The sequence below is a fragment of the Scomber japonicus genome, chromosome 7 (genome assembly GCF_027409825.1).
Source record: "Scomber japonicus isolate fScoJap1 chromosome 7, fScoJap1.pri, whole genome shotgun sequence".
NCBI classification, from domain to species: domain Eukaryota; kingdom Metazoa; phylum Chordata; class Actinopteri; order Scombriformes; family Scombridae; genus Scomber; species Scomber japonicus.
Window position 1 is genome coordinate 16,849,458 of NC_070584.1, and position 15,716 is coordinate 16,865,173.

General features: G+C 38.9%; 1 protein-coding gene across 1 annotated transcript; it reads right to left on the reverse strand.

Annotated features, from left to right (window-relative positions):
* Nucleotides 1-2,340: 2,340 nt before the first annotated feature.
* On the reverse strand, nucleotides 2,341-10,955 carry rx1 (retinal homeobox gene 1). The gene is made up of 4 exons (XM_053322441.1): nucleotides 10,652-10,955; nucleotides 3,857-4,110; nucleotides 2,595-2,862; nucleotides 2,341-2,519 (listed from the first exon to the last, which is right to left on the reverse strand). The coding sequence occupies exons 1-4, from the start codon at nucleotides 10,953-10,955 to the stop codon at nucleotides 2,341-2,343; spliced, it is 1,005 nt and encodes a 334-aa protein (XP_053178416.1).
* Nucleotides 10,956-15,716: the final 4,761 nt, after the last annotated feature.

Here is a 15,716-nt window from a genome sequence, read left to right on the forward strand (position 1 = left end):
CACAGGTCGACATGAAAGTACTGCTGTGAGAAAGCGGGGACACATATTCTATCAAACTATATTTATTTTCAGTAGATCTTCATTCTTTCCAGACATCAATGTTCCAGACAAAATCAAAAAGAAAGAAAACAATATCACTAAGACAGATGTAAAGACATGTAAGAAACAAAACAGTCAAACAGGAAAAGTATCCTGTGCATTTTCACATGATTAAAAAAAAAAAAAAAAAAAACTAAAACTGTCAAACATCTAGTGCAGTTTTGTCCGTAACCTTTGGCTTATTCTTGGTCAAAATCACATTTATGTAGCATCCTAAAGAAGCTCTTAATGTGCAAGGTAACCCTCATTTCATCTATAGTGTGAGGTCCTGGCATTGTCCAATAGGGAGTCTAAACATCACTAAGCAACAACATAAAAACACTATACAATATGAAGACAGGCAAGCACTGTGTTTTTTTACAATAAACCAGAATTGACTAAATGCTGTTGTTGGTACTGATGACTTGTCTTGACTCACTGTCACCAGCTACGTGCCAACTTTCACATCATATTAATGTAAAATATCACAACCATACAATTGACGTTAACAATACAATGAAAAATTAGCCTCCTTTTAAAAATTAAAAATAAAAATAAAAAATTGCACTTTAAAATTATGGATTTTTCTCTCCTTCTTGTCCCATAACCAAAGTCCAAAAGTATATATATAACTTTTCAGCCTGCGTATATTCAGATGTGTGAGATGATACCTGTGGATGCTGTTATGAAAATTGCCTCAATACCAACTAATCTGCCTGGTGAACTACATTGTGTTTTTTACCTTTAAGACAATCAGAGCTTAACTGCGTAACAGATGGTGAAAGACCAATATTGTGTCACTAATGACCATAGCAGCTACAATCAATGATTCTCCTCCTTTGATTGAGAAAGAAAAAAAACCCTTCAATGACAAAATGGTTACAAGGGCCTATTTAGTGCAGGCTGAGACCGTTTCCCCCCCTTCAGTTTTAGACAAAGAGTATACACTTGGATCAATTGTGCCGAACAAAGACTAAACTATGTGGGGTGACGCATCACACAGGGCTCTTTCTGCTGCCCTGCACGTACACGCAGCCACCCAACACAGAGCTGCCAACAGGTTTTCTCCTCCAACGGCCACTCAAGCAAAAAAGAGGGTTATTTTGCTCACCGGCCTGTCTTTCTCTCTTCCTTTTGACTTCCTTCCTTCTTTAAAGCATCTCAGCACAAATCAGAAAAAAAGATATTTATTGTGCATAATTATTTTTGGTATATTCTCAGCTCTGGTCCATGTTGAAAGTGCCATCATATTTCAGACTCTAGTGCACTTTCCCACTAAACAATTATCTGTTGTAGAGTGTGTTAAGAGGTGCTCTCTCCTTAAAAATTTAAAACAATGACAAACGAAGGCTGCTGAAATATCTAAAATGGGCAGCCTTTGGGTACTGCAACATACTTCAAAATGTGAGATTAACTGAAAAAAACAGCTGTTATAAATCAACAGATTAGTGAAATGTGCATTTACAGTCACAGTCAGAGACACTGTGATGTGTCTTCATCTGTCTATATTTTAGAAAGCTGCTCTCACATTTAACTGAGCTCTTCATTCACAAAGTACTCGACTCTGATTTGTTGACCCATGAAAATTCGACAATTGGATTAATTAGTAAAAACACAAACTGAGAAAAAGTACAAAGTACAGAAATGAACAGGACAATGTAAAAAAGTTTTGCCTGACTCAATCAACTTTGATGGTTGACTCAAATATTGTAAAAACAAAAAACGAAATAATAATACAACAAATCTCAACAATAAACAAGCAAAAAAAGTGAATTTCATGTTACCTTCAGTTTATGTTCATGAACAGCTGTCCTATGACATGGCATTAAACAAAAGTTATGTTGCCATTACTTATGTATGTGGTTAAAGTGTGTTTTTGCTTTTTTTAAGTATCTGTCGATATCAGTTCATGGGCTGTTCATGAATATGCATTTAACTAAAGGGAAACGTGAATGAGTATAGATAGATGGGTAGAGATTGGTGTGTAGCAGCCATCAGGATGCCAGTTTAACAACACTGCAGACTTCACTTGTCTGCTTCATGTCCTTGAGATTTTTTTTTATTTTTTAAAGTCCAAAGATAGTCCAAAAATCCTCGGTTTTCACAGTTCAAAATCCATTTCCATTGCTCGATTCTGTAGGTAACAGAATTTAACTTTCTTCTCTTAATGTCTGTCACCGTGCTCAGTAATGTGAACCCAAGGAATGACTAACATCTCCCACATTTCCCAATGTCACTCACATGGACTGCCATGTTTGTTAGTCACATGGGTTGCCAGGTCTTGTCCATAGACTGGATGTGTTCCTTGGCTTTCATTCTCAGTGCAGCAATACTAGAACTGCGCTGGTCCACATCCTCCAGAGGGTACTTTTCAGGATATGGCGCTGCACATTGGTAAGGGGGAGGAGCCATACTCTGCATTCCTTGGCCCATTGACGGATGTGGATGAGAATGAGAATGAGAATGAGAATGAGAATGAGGATGAGGATGAGGATGAGAATGAGGAGGATGAGGAGTGGAGTTGAGGAAGCTGTGGCTGGGGTAGCTGGGCTGGAGGCCTTGAGCTGGACCCATGAATCCTGGGATGCTGTGAACCGGTGTAGCGCTGGACAGAGGAGAGGTCAGCCAGGGATCCAGTGGGAGGGAGTTGGTCATTGGACCCATGCTGGTGTGAACTGGTGCTGGGCGGTTGAAGGACAGCATTGGTGAGTCGTGGAGCTTCATGGTGCTGGCATCCATTTTCTCCTGCCGCCGCCATTTAGCTCTCCGGTTCTGAAACCAGACCTTGAAGACAAAATGAAGATAACATGAATGTGAAGGATCTAATTTACATTTTAGTTTGTTTTATTTTTTCACCCACGACCTCAAAGATGTGATGAAGATGTTGTCCATTTAAATCATTTTGTTGCTTGGAGACTGTGTGCAGGCCTGTAATAGCTTGCACCTACATGCACTGTGTGTATAATCATGCTCCTTGAGATATGTGGTGACCCACTCATTTATTCTACATGTCATGTGAGTCTAATAACTTTCAGTTTGCACTATTTTGTACCAGTTGTGAAGCAAAAGTTGTGAAGCATTGGCAAAACAGACAATTATTTCAAGTTCATCCAAATGAGAAACTATTCTCCATTAACACAGCCCTTCAAGATTCTGTGACATAACCAACATCACAAAAAATGCTCAAACTAAAGTTATTCAAACTGAAATGTAGCTGAAAAAACAAAGTTGCAGTTAAATACCTATAAGCACCTCTAGTTTCTTATACCACAGGTATAGTTTGTTTTTCACTATATTTGTCTCAACTGCAACCTTTCACTGCTGATTCTAATTGCTTCTTGTCAGCTTCTAATATGACACTATATGTCAGTTTTAGCCCCTTTGTTCCTCTAAAGAAGCCTCTCTCCATAAGTCTGCATTTTCTTCTTCATAAGATTGGATATACCGTATGTTTGGGACCTCACCATAATGCTTGTGTCACTACCCAGAGCAGCCTCTTCTCCTAAATGCTCACCGGTAAAGCCAGAGGCTTGGCATGATTCTGTTGTCATTAAGAGCACCTCAAGATTTGGATGCAATCCAGTTTAACTCTTAAAGTTAATCGTCAGCACTATTTCAACACGTCAGAGAAAAATACCATATAATATATATAAACTGCCTGATTATTGCAATATAATACTACTACTACTAATAATAATAATAATAATAACAATAACAACAACAACAACAATAGTGACATACAGATTCATATTCTTGCTTTTGATGTTTTGATTCATACCTGAACTCGGACTTCAGGGAGATTCACCTTCATGGCCAGCTCCTCACGACTGTACACATCTGGGTAGTGGGACTTTTCAAAGGCACGCTCCAGCTCATGCAGCTGGTAGGTGGTGAAGGTGGTGCGGTTGCGCCTGTGTTTCTTCTTGGGTTGATCATCCTTGCATGGCTCTGGAGACTTATCTTCATCACTTTCCACACTCTTCCTGGGTTCACTCAGTTCCTCCTCGCACTTATTTGTGAATAAGCTAGTATCTGTTCAGCACACAAGAAAAATATCACTTTTTAAAAACAGTTTTTATTATATTTTACATGTAGACTCAAATTGTAACAAATGTAACAAAAGTAGGAAAACAAATTTTTAAAAAAAAAGTACAATAGTGAGATGAAATGAAGAATGTAGTGCCCACTTTCCAGTAGAGCAGACATCAGTTTGACACCTGCAACAATAGGCTACTGTAGGTCAGTGAAGCAAGCAATCCCCTGAACTTCAATGAAGCTCAAAAACATTCCTAATCGGATTTAGAAAAGTTATTTCCAGTGTTTATCTTCTCCAAAGGTAAAGTGTCCTCAAAACATGTTTGGAAGCAAAAGTGTTTCCTTTATTTTCATAGACTGAACTGTAAGACCTTTTTTTCATTGTATCACACACAGTTGGCTATGTAACAGTGGCCAAAAAATCTCTTAGTTGTTTCACCCCATAGATTTATCATTTGGAAAATACAGTCCTGTCAGCATTTGAAGGCTCCAACCACTGGCAAGCTATATGAGCTCAACAAAGCTTTTACTGCACATTTCTTCCTCCTCATCCTCAAAACAGACAATTGCACTTGGCCTTCCTCTCACTTTCTCTTCCTCCGCTTTATTCCTTCTCTACAAGCTTATATCTTTGTATATTACCAGAAAATAAGTCTTTAACACTGTCATAAATGTTAGTTGAATTAGAATTAGTGTAACCAGCAAGTAATTAAATTAAACAAAGGTGATGATTGAACAATCAGATTAGTTGCTCTTGTGGAGCACAGCTTCTCCAGTTTATGTCTGCCAGGAGCAGAGATGAGTCAAATCCATCATTCATGTTATGCTGGATCAGCTGTCAAGCACAGAAAGTAGGGTAAATAGACTTTAAATGCTTTCCTGGCTAATGTACTAGAGCTCTGAATGCAACATATATGTAGCGCAAATTTGGCATTGAAGTAGGGTAAAAACAATTGTGTGGTCCAAATTTAGCCCACAGATAGTAGGCTAAATGTAATTAGAATTTGGCTTTAAATAGTAAATCTATCTCTTTTTTTTTTTACATAATAAAGACAAAGTGTAATGACTGCTGTAAATATTAATTACTAGGTGCCCTTACTTACTTTTTCCTGGGCTGTCAACTGCATTTCACATTCTCAGCAAAGAGTATGCTCAGTTGTCAGAAAATTAGTTAGAAAGCTAGAAAGTAGACCTTGTGACTCTTTCCTCTTTTATAGTTATCTGTAGTTGTGCTCAACATCACTTTTCAATAGATGCCAACAAGGTCTATACTAAACTTCAAGTGAGTGTGTAATTTACATGTGAGCTTGAGTCTGTGAAGGAGACGTGTTGATGGAGGGGGCAAGATGGGGGGGGGGGGGGTTATTGTGCTCTTTCAACTGGCAAACGGGAGCAGAGGCAAAGGCAAAGCTGGATTTCGGGGTTCATTTATCTACCTCTCATTAAGCAGCTATGACAAAGGCCAGGCTCTGACAAAAGTAGAGGTCAGGTCTGGTTCAGTGACCAGCTCTCGGCCTGTCAGCCCATCACAACCACCAGTCTGAAGGCTGCCCACTGTTTATCAGCCAGCACAGCATCTCAGCACAGGGGGTGGGGTGGTTGACACCGAACATAGAAAAGTTGCTCATTCGGGGGGAACTGGGCTGACTTTACAGGACAGATATTGTCACGAATCCCATTGACACTTAGTTATTTTCATCCAATTTTTTGTTGTCCTCATTCTCCTTATTCCCATCACCTGGTTTCCCCGCCCATCTCCTCACCTACAGCTCATTCCCTCATTAGTCCCTTATCAAAAATACCAGTCCACTTCCCTTTCTTCTCCGCCAGATTGTCCTATGTGTTTCACCAAGCATTTCACTATGGCTGCAACTAACGATTATTTTGATAATTGATTAATCGGTCCATCATTTTTTCGATTAATCGATTAATCAGATTTTTTTTTTTTATGTTTAATTTCCACTTCATTCCATTTCAAATTGACAGTGCAAAAAAGTGCTCAAACAACAGGTTGCTGCTTGGCTATCCCTGAGCTGTTAAAGTAATATTAAATTATAAATAATCATTTAAACAAAACAACCAAATGTTGATGTCTGACAGCTTTAACAAAAAAAACATACACATGTATGCTATACCAAAAGAGGTATTTTCTGTTGCTTAAAGGGATCTAAGCTGTTGGAACAATAAATAAAGGATTAATAATAAAGAAAAATGCTAATCATAAAACTGTTAACATGATTTGTTTCAACATCCAGTTGTGGTTCTAGTTTATGAATTAAAAAGAGTTAAATATCACAAACTATAACATATTGGTTGTAAAAAAAAACCTATTTCACGCAAATAGAGCACACTTATAAATCAATATTACCCTTCAGCAGTGTCAACCAAGAATAAAGTCTAAACCAGTTCAGACCAGTGTACAGACTGATTTTATATTATTCTAAATGATTTCACATACAACCCAGACACAATACAACAATGTGTTGACATGATGTGCAAAAGCGATGCACACACTTCCTAGTTTTATGTTGTGTGAACTGCTCCCACAACCATTGTGTGTCTGCCATGATACCAGCTCCACTCAGCTCCGTCTGCAGATGAAGTAACCTGCTCCGCGACATAGCGAGTGGTGCATTAATTGTGTGACACAACGAATTGATAATGAAATTCGTTGCCAACATTTTTAATAATCGATGTTTTGACACTGCTGCGAGGCTTTCTGTACCTTGGAGTCCTTGTCTGTCCCTTGTCAGATTTGTTTGCCTTAATGGTTCATCTCATGGTTTTGACTTTGCCTGGTGACTAAGTACACTTAGAACTCTCCTTGCACCTTTGTCTGTCTCCTTGTGCTTTTGGGTTCAAACCTGCCAGTACCAGTTAACTTTACAGTACAGTCTGGCTAAAATTGACCCAGCCAACTCCAAACCAAGCCAAAGACTGGGGAACTGCCAAGTGGTGGTAGCAATCTTCCATCTGCTCATTGGTCAAGTTGTTCTTGGCTGATCTCCAGAAGGGTCTTTGATCACATTATTCTTGGGAAGGAGGCAGCTTAAGGTTTGTTCAACCTGGTACAGGAAGAAAGGTCCATGTCAAACTACTCCATTGAGTTTCGTACCATGTTGGTGGAGAGCAACTGGAACTGTCCTTCACTCTTTGACGCCCTCTATAATTGACTCTCCAACAGCATCAAGGATGAACTGGTGGCCTGAAAAGTGCTTGCACCATTTGCATTGATGACCGTCTTGAGGGGCAAACTAAGGAGAGAGGGGTTCTCTCCTGAACCACTCTCTGGCACCACCAGTGACTTCCCAGAGCCATGAAACTCAGCCAGACTGGTCTTTCCACTGCGTAACAGTGCCTACAGGAGAACAAGTGCCTGTACTGTGGCCAGGATGGCCATTTTGCCTTTTCCTTCTTCCTTTTCCTCTACTATGCCTCTTCCTCCATCCTTGCCTCAAAATACATGGCTCATCAGTTATCTAGAAGGCCCTGGTTGAATGTTCCATTCCAGTGGTCTTCTGTGGTTGAGAGCGGTTTTGATGAGTTAAAATCATATTTCACCTCTGGACCCATTCTCATCTTTTCTCAGAACCTCTCCAAGTTCATTGTGGATGCTTAATACACCACAGGGGGGCAGTCCTGTCTTAGTGGTCTAATCAGGATCAGAATGTTCACACTTGTACCTTCCTCTCCTGGAAGCTGTCCCTGATGGAGAGGAATTACAACATTGGAAACCAGGAGCTGTTGGTGGTGAAACTTGCACTGGAGGAGTGAAAGCACTGGTTGGAGGCGCTGAAGCAGCCAGTGGTCTGGAAGGATCACAAAAATGTGGAGAACATCCATTCAGCTAAACAGCTGAATTCACATCAAGCCAGGTGGGCCCTCCTCTCTAACCAACTGGGCTCAAACCTAACGTCTGAAAGCACTCCTCCACAACCTTAAGGCATCCTTCCTCCAACATGAATCATTGGCACGGTAACCTGGGAGGTGAAGGACAAACGTACCCATGTAGAGCACCCTGCTTCCAGTGCCTGTCCTAATGACTGTCTCTTATTCCCTGTCAGTCTCCGCTGTCAGGTTCTCCAGTGGGGTCCACCTGGCTTCTCACCCTAGGGTGAGACGCACCTTGGCACTGCTGCAACAATGCTTCTGGTGGTCCTCAATGGAGGAGGATACCAAGGGATTCATCAACGCCTGCCAGATCTGTTTCTCAACAAGAATACTAATCAAGCTCTCTCCAGCCTTCTTAATCTTGTACCAGTTCCTCATCGCCCTTGGTCTCACGTCTATTGACTTCGTCGCTGGCCTGCCAACTTCTGCCAATAACACTGTTATCCTCATCATTGTGGATCAATTATCTAAGACTGCCCAGTTGATTCCATTACCCAGAGAAACCACTGAAATTAAAAATGAAAGTGTTGCAACATGTGTTCCACCTGCATTGCCTCCCTAGTGATGTTGTCTTTGACCAAGGGCCACAATTTATCTAATGTTTTTGGTCTGAGCTTTGCAACCCTCTGGGATTCCACCCCCAATCCAGTGGTCAGGCCAAGCATACGAACCAGGAGATGGAGACGACATTGCTCTGTCTCGCCTCTCACAACCCTGTGTCCTGGTTCAAACAACTTATCTGAATTTAGTATGCCAATAACACTCTGCACAGTTCAGTCACCAGTCTCTCTTCCTTCCAGTGCTCCCAGGGTTACTGACCACCGCTCTTTCCTGAGCAGGAATGTTCATCAGGCAGTGTCAGTGCGGATGCAGGTCTGCTCCACTCTCCTACGCTTCTCTGGTGTAGGAGGGTGGAGTACCAACCAATGCTACATTGCTGCACCTGGCTACACCCCTCAACATCTCTGTCTGCTGTGATCCATGAGGATTCATCCTACCTTCCATGTCTTGCTTGCTTGATTGTTTTCTGTACTTGGATTCCATTCCTGCCCCTTGTCAGATTTGTTTGCCTTAGTGACTTATCTCCTGATTTTGCCCTGCCTGTTGACTAAGTAAACTGAGCTCATCTTGCAGCTTTGTCTCTCTTGTTGTGCTTTCGGGTTCAAACTTGCCAGTGCTACTGAACTTGCTACAGGTACATGCAAAAAAGAGATATCATTGGTATTGATGTACGTTAATCCGACAGAACCTAATGTCCTCCTGTATTCAGTTACTGAATTGGAGTCCTTAATCATTTTTCAGGAGAGGATATATCAAAATCGAGTTCATGGAAATGACATTTTTTATGTTTCAACCACCTGTCAGACTCCGCAAGTGAAAATAGCTCCAGATTAAATTTGATTCAGAGAATGATAACAATAACACCCGAATGAACTACTGTACAATCTAATCTGCACAGAAGAGAAGATTAGGGGAATTCCACAAGGGATGGGATTGGGTTTGGGGACATAAAACCCTTGCACCATCTTGTTATGTGATTTATCTCTCAATCTCAGCCCACACAGTTCACAGTTAATGCAACAGGCTCTACATGGCAACAGCATGTAACATATTGATTTTAAATCTGCCTGTGAGTGTTTTCAGATGGATGTGAACTGCACAGAACTGCATTTAAAATCCCAAACAACATAGAACATCATTTAAATAGGTCAGGTTTCTAATTAGCAGTTGTGTCTTTCTATCAAATTGCATTTTATTATGCTGTGGTAAAAACACAGAAGAATAGGATTTATCAACACTTTGTCTGACCATTGAGTGTGGAATAATTAACATGATATATATTTTGTACTGAAATTATGCCCTATTGTTTTGTTAATAACATTTGTTCACAGCTATCACAGTTTTTAAATATTTCTGGCAGCAAAATCAACATCAGATCTGAAAACCTAAGTAAAATTATAGGCATACAGTGCAGACATGCCATGCAAATAATGATTATATCTAAAATGTTTTGTAAATGTTTTTGTTGTGATCTTTTAGCCATTCCACATCAAAAACTGCGCTTGTTTAAGCCATACATTTTAATGCAGTCTTTTTTCATTGCATAGTGTTACTCATGCTGTTTGATATATACCCTTATCTTTTTTGAACTTCAAAGCCTAAAAATATGAATTTATACTGTTAATCTTGACCAGTTCTTTCTGGTTCTTGAGTAAGTTTTGTTTGGCCCATGAAATACTGAATATGTGTTTTTGGCCAGAGAACTTTATGCTCAGCGGTCAAAAAGTTTTAAGATTTATTATGTTTGCTCAGGGGCATCAATATCCTAACATCAGCACAGCAGAATCAATTTCATTTTATCTAATTCAAATCTATGAAACATTAAACCCACAGCTCATACCAATCCAGCAATCCAAGAGCAGAGGTGCCTCTGTGTAATCAATATCCATGTCTAACTTATATGCTTCGAGGCAAAAACTCTCAATTACAGACTGAAACTCTAAAGCATTTGATCTGTACTGACCAAGGAATGAAAATAAAATGAATACCTGGTGGTGTGAAACTAGTGCTCTTTAAGGTTACAGACAACTACAGTGCACTACTGCTCTGCACAACCAGCATCCCCAGCATCAGCAGCTTGACTCACCATGGTACTGCTGCTCTGTGCTGCCGTTTCTAAGCGAGGAATGGTGCCCGCTGTAGGATGGGTGTGACGATGGCTCCTGCTGCTTCCCCAGCTCTGCTAGGCCATCTATGTCCACTTTATGGGGTCCTGGGGCCCCAGCAGGGCTGAGCATGGAGTCCTGGTCTTTACTGAAGCCTAGAATGACATCAATGCTGTGGACGCGCCCCCCCGCAGTGACGCCCCCACCTTTCCCCATTTCGTGGAAGTTGCTGGGTGAGAGGCAGCTGTCGTCCACCATGCTCATGGTATCCAGTGATAAATGCATTCGAGCGTCTGGGCACACACCCGGTCCTGTGATCAGAGTTAGGATGTTTAAGTGAAGGACTTAAAGTAAAATAGGAGGTCAGAGATCACCTGGTTAGCTTAGACAACCCTCCAACCATCCTCCGTCCATCTAAACCTGCTTATACTGTGCAGAGTTGAATGGGTTTCTAGAGTCTATCTCTTAGAGATTCCCTTACATCAATACACTTTAATGTAGTTCCTCATAATTTAAAGAATCCCACACTGGCGCACTCTTATCTATACGTTTAACTTCAACTTCTTATGAATTGACATTTCAAATAGCCAGAAAGCATTGTTTATGAATATGAATGAATTGTTATTTGATTCAAAAGGTGAAACCCAGAATGATAACTGTGTGTACATCTGTCTTTACAGAATAGAAAAGTGCACACGTTATAAAAGCTGTATGAGTTCTATATGGTGATTCTAATGATAACATATAATCTTAATAAAATTTAAAGTTAAACATGTTGATGAAAAGCAAATAAAGTTCATGTGTTGAAAAATATACTCTGAAAAAAACAGATGAAAACATGCCTTTCGACATAATCTGGCACATTTACATGCTGTCCTAATCTAAATAAAGTAAGTAAAGTACATTTGGACCCAAAATATCCAAATGAAAGAATTCTGTGCACTATTTATCCTGCATACATTCACTTATTGGTCATATTTTGCTATGCAAGAAAAACAAAATTATACATATCTACAATTTTAATGACAGATATGACAGTTAAATTGAATCTCAGTGTCAGTAAATAGTATGAGAGTGATGTAAAATGAGATAGCAGCAGATCCTACCTCTTAGAAGTAAATCTGTTGAACTGTTGAAGTTGCTGATGCCAGTGTTCCACCTGTTCCTCTCAGAAGCTCACTCTCCAACTTTGCTCTTTCCAGATCCGCTATGTGCACCGTTTGCAGCCACTCAGCCGGCTTTGCCTACCTTGCATTTCTCTAAGAAAAGTCTATTTGTTTACAGTCCTGACAGAAACATTCCCAATAAAGTGTGCATAAATAAAACCATCCAAAGCAAACACGCTCAATGACGGAGTTCAGACGCCATGCACTCTAGCACAGTGAGCAGAGTGGAAGAGGAGAGAAGCAGAGAGGGAGAGGTGGGGGGTGTATGAGGTGAAACGAGGGGATTAGGAGAGGGTTATTAATTGGAATCCTTCCCCTTTAAGAGTGATTGGCAATTGTTTTCTAGTCAAGTAATTGTATTAAATGTCAATTCCATTCGCTGCCGCAGGAGGAGGCCCAGGCTAATGAAGCCCGGACAAGACTTTCTTTCATAAATTCATTGTTTTAAAGACAAAAGACCCTCTGAAAGTTTTCACTAAGCACATCCAGCCCCCATTATGTGGAACTTCATGAAAGAAGGAAACTTTGAGCTTACAACATGAGGTAAAATTTAATGCAGCAACAGACTATCTTCTTAAAACAAGCTGATGGTGATATAAGAACTGATTCATAAGGACACTAATAAAGCACCAAAACAATTGGGTATTATTTCATTTAAAATAATTAAAAACTTTGTTATGCAAGATTCTCTCTTTTCTTGTATTTCTTGTCAATTCTGTGACTGTTTTGGTTTAACTCTGACCTAAATCTGACATGCTGCCACATAAATAAATGTTTCTTTTTAAAAGCAGTAGGCTACACCTCCTACTGCTACAAGTGTATAATAAAGTAGTTGTCACATATTACAGCAACCTAATCATTGGTATTCAATATGTTAGCAAATTAATTTAAAATGCATTCTTTAAAACATATGACTTGATCATTTGAAAAATATAACATTTATCTTCAACATTTTGTTTCAGATACATTTCAGGTAAACTATAATGACTCCTGGACAAATAAATAATAAATAGTTTAAAACCTACTTTCTTATCCTCTGTTTATTTCCTCTGTTTCACTTTTCATTTTATATGAATGTGAATGCATTTTTATAACAGCTAAATCAGTTTGGTAACCTTAAACATCTTATGTTATACATACAGTGGGTGAAAATCTGTTCTGTGAGATTTATTATACATTTGGTTCCTTTTGAACAGTTTAAATGGATGTTATGTGTTACATGACAAAACCATATTTCCATGAGAAGCCTAATATACTAATGTCAGGCATCCCTTCATTTTGATGCCTCCTGTCAAATACCAAAACTGATGGGACAGACAATGCCTAGCAGCATCCCAGTAAGTGAAACTAATGCAATAAAACTCACATAGTAATGTTTTTTTTTCAAGGCTTTTAATTGGAGAATCTTACTTTGCATTTGAAGCTACTGATTTTGACAGTGAGGTGACAGTGTTGTGATGACAGAAGTAAACAGACTGCTGCAAGTTATGATGCTTGAAGAAAAGTTAACTTAAGGTTAATTCATGAATAAAACAAAGTCATAAATTGTAATCACAGGGTGCGTGGGTGCGTGCGTGCGTGCGTGCGTGCGTGCATGTGTGTGTGTGTGCTGGAGCACAAAGTGTCCGCTGGCAGCTTTGAAGTAGTGGAGACCTTAGAGTTCAAAGTTGACTTAGGCTTAGTGTAACAGAAATCAGCCACGACTCTAAAGACGCTAAAGAGATTTCCTGTGACCTCAAATATATCTAAAGATAAAGTTAGAGAAAGAATGATTTAAAAACAGACAAGTAATATACAACTGGGACAATGTGCATGTGAGAAAAAAAACAAAACAGACCCTGCTGAAAGGGGTACAAAAATGTAAAATAATATAATAATATATAATAATATAAATGTAAAAAGATAAATGTCTAAATAAATTAAATTCTATTTTTGTCTTGCAGGTCAAGCAGTTCTTTCTTTGTTTGTATCTAATTTCAATTAAATCCATCATCTTTATGGACTGTACCTGTCTGCCAGTTTCAATTAACTTCATCACTGCTTGGAGGTCTGAGCTGAACACACCAAGACCTCAGCACACTGTTGCAAGAATACCAACAAATTAAACTCAATCACTCCATTTTGTTCTAATTAAATACCAAAACACCAAATAACAGATATTGTTAGAAAAACAATCACAGAGTGCCATGAAAAGTGAGTAAGTCTATGATAGTATTTTAGGCAGTGGGATGTATTTATTGGGCATCTGGAACAATATCTGGGGAGCAGTAGTCAGAAAGTCAGTCTCCTCTGACATATAGAAGTTCAGTGATAAAAATCACTAAAGATAAGAGTAGATAGATAAGATTTTTTACATTAAATAACCATAAACAACTTTAATTAATATTTAACCTGACAGTAATAAAACAAAATAAAAAAGAAACATCCTGAAACAACAGTATGTTTAGGCAGGAAATAAATGGTTTTTCATTTATCTTCTGAGACACATATACTTTCACTGAGGTACTGAAGCTGTGGCTGAATGCATTAACAGACTGACTGTAAAGTATAAAGGTTTGTCCAGTTGACAACTCACTCGTGTTAATCAAACAGTGGAAGACCGATAGGCCCATTATTTAAAGCTTGATAAAACTTAATATCAATGTCACACAATATAAACAAATCTCTAAAAAATAAGAATCAAACAAAATTACTATTAACAAAATATGTGTTAATTAATCAAAGTAGATCTATTATTATCTACTTTTCAGAGCAGAAACCCAGTTTGACTAAGGCAAAATAACATAATTTTGCCTCCTCAGCCTTTAACTGTTGGCAAAATAATTCTCACTGCAAACAAGCTTATGTGGTAATGATTAGGTGCTCATTTATCCCCTCATGATTTTGCTAATGTATTTTCATCCTTCACTGTTTCTCTGTTACCATAATTGAGCATAAATTGGTTAAGAAGGAGCAGTGTAGTTATCAAGCTGCTTAGTTTTATCAGATGACAATGTAAGTCCCCTTGATCCTATTAGGTAAAAGCAGCTAACCTGTAAATGCGTGGTGTCAGCTTACTGAAGGAGGTGGAGTGATGAGGGGGTGGGGGGTGGGAGGGTTGACAGGGAAGGCAAATGCATGTGATTTCCTAGATCTCTTTCATGCAAATGTCTTTTTCATGAACACACACACACACACACACACACACACACACACACACATATTACATTGACTCACATTCATTAGGAAACCATAACCACCACATGCCTATCCCCAATCCTTGACCTAACCATAACATTTTACCTTAACTTCATCCCAAAATTAATGATTTATGTGAAGGGGACTTGCTTTTTGTCCCCTGAAAGGGATGCAAGTCACATGCGACTGTGTAAACAGACTAATGTCCCCAGAACATGAGGAAAATCCTTAAAATTACATCCCACATTAAAAATCCATAAACTATGAATACGCATTGTTTTAACTGCTGTGTAGTAGCCAATAACGTAATAACAACCGATAATGCAGTAATGGCCGATAACAATATAATACGTTTTTTAATGTAATAAGCCACTATCGTAATAACTTGCCATTAATGAAATAACATTTCTGAACCAATAACATAATAACTTATTACGTTATTGGTCTGGTACAAATGTAATAACTGGAGCCAATAACACAATACTATACTAATATCACTTTATTTAAGTTTTATTAATTGGATATAAAGTTTCACACTTCCATGGCAACCTTTTTTTTCTAGCTGAAATGAGATTAGCAGATTTCAACAACTTTAGCGCGCTAGCTATTAAAGCCAGTATTTTCTGTCTCTAACTGCTTTTTGTGATCATTTTAAAATGAGATCCTCTGTTGTTATCTTCAATCAGTATGTTTTCAATTTAAA

What these genes read in the sequence shown, in the direction of transcription:
- rx1 (XM_053322441.1), bottom strand. Translation starts at nt 10,955, where the DNA reads ATGCATTTATCACTGGATACCATGAGCATGGTGGACGACAGCTGCCTC. An exon ending in CACAGAGCAGCAGTACCATG is followed by an intron (nt 4,111 to 10,651) that starts GTGAGTCAAGCT and finishes TGTGCTGAACAG; the next exon opens with ATACTAGCTTATTCACAAAT. An exon ending in CCACAGCTTCCTCAACTCCA is followed by an intron (nt 2,520 to 2,594) that starts CTCCTCATCCTC and finishes ATTCTCATCCAC; the next exon opens with ATCCGTCAATGGGCCAAGGA.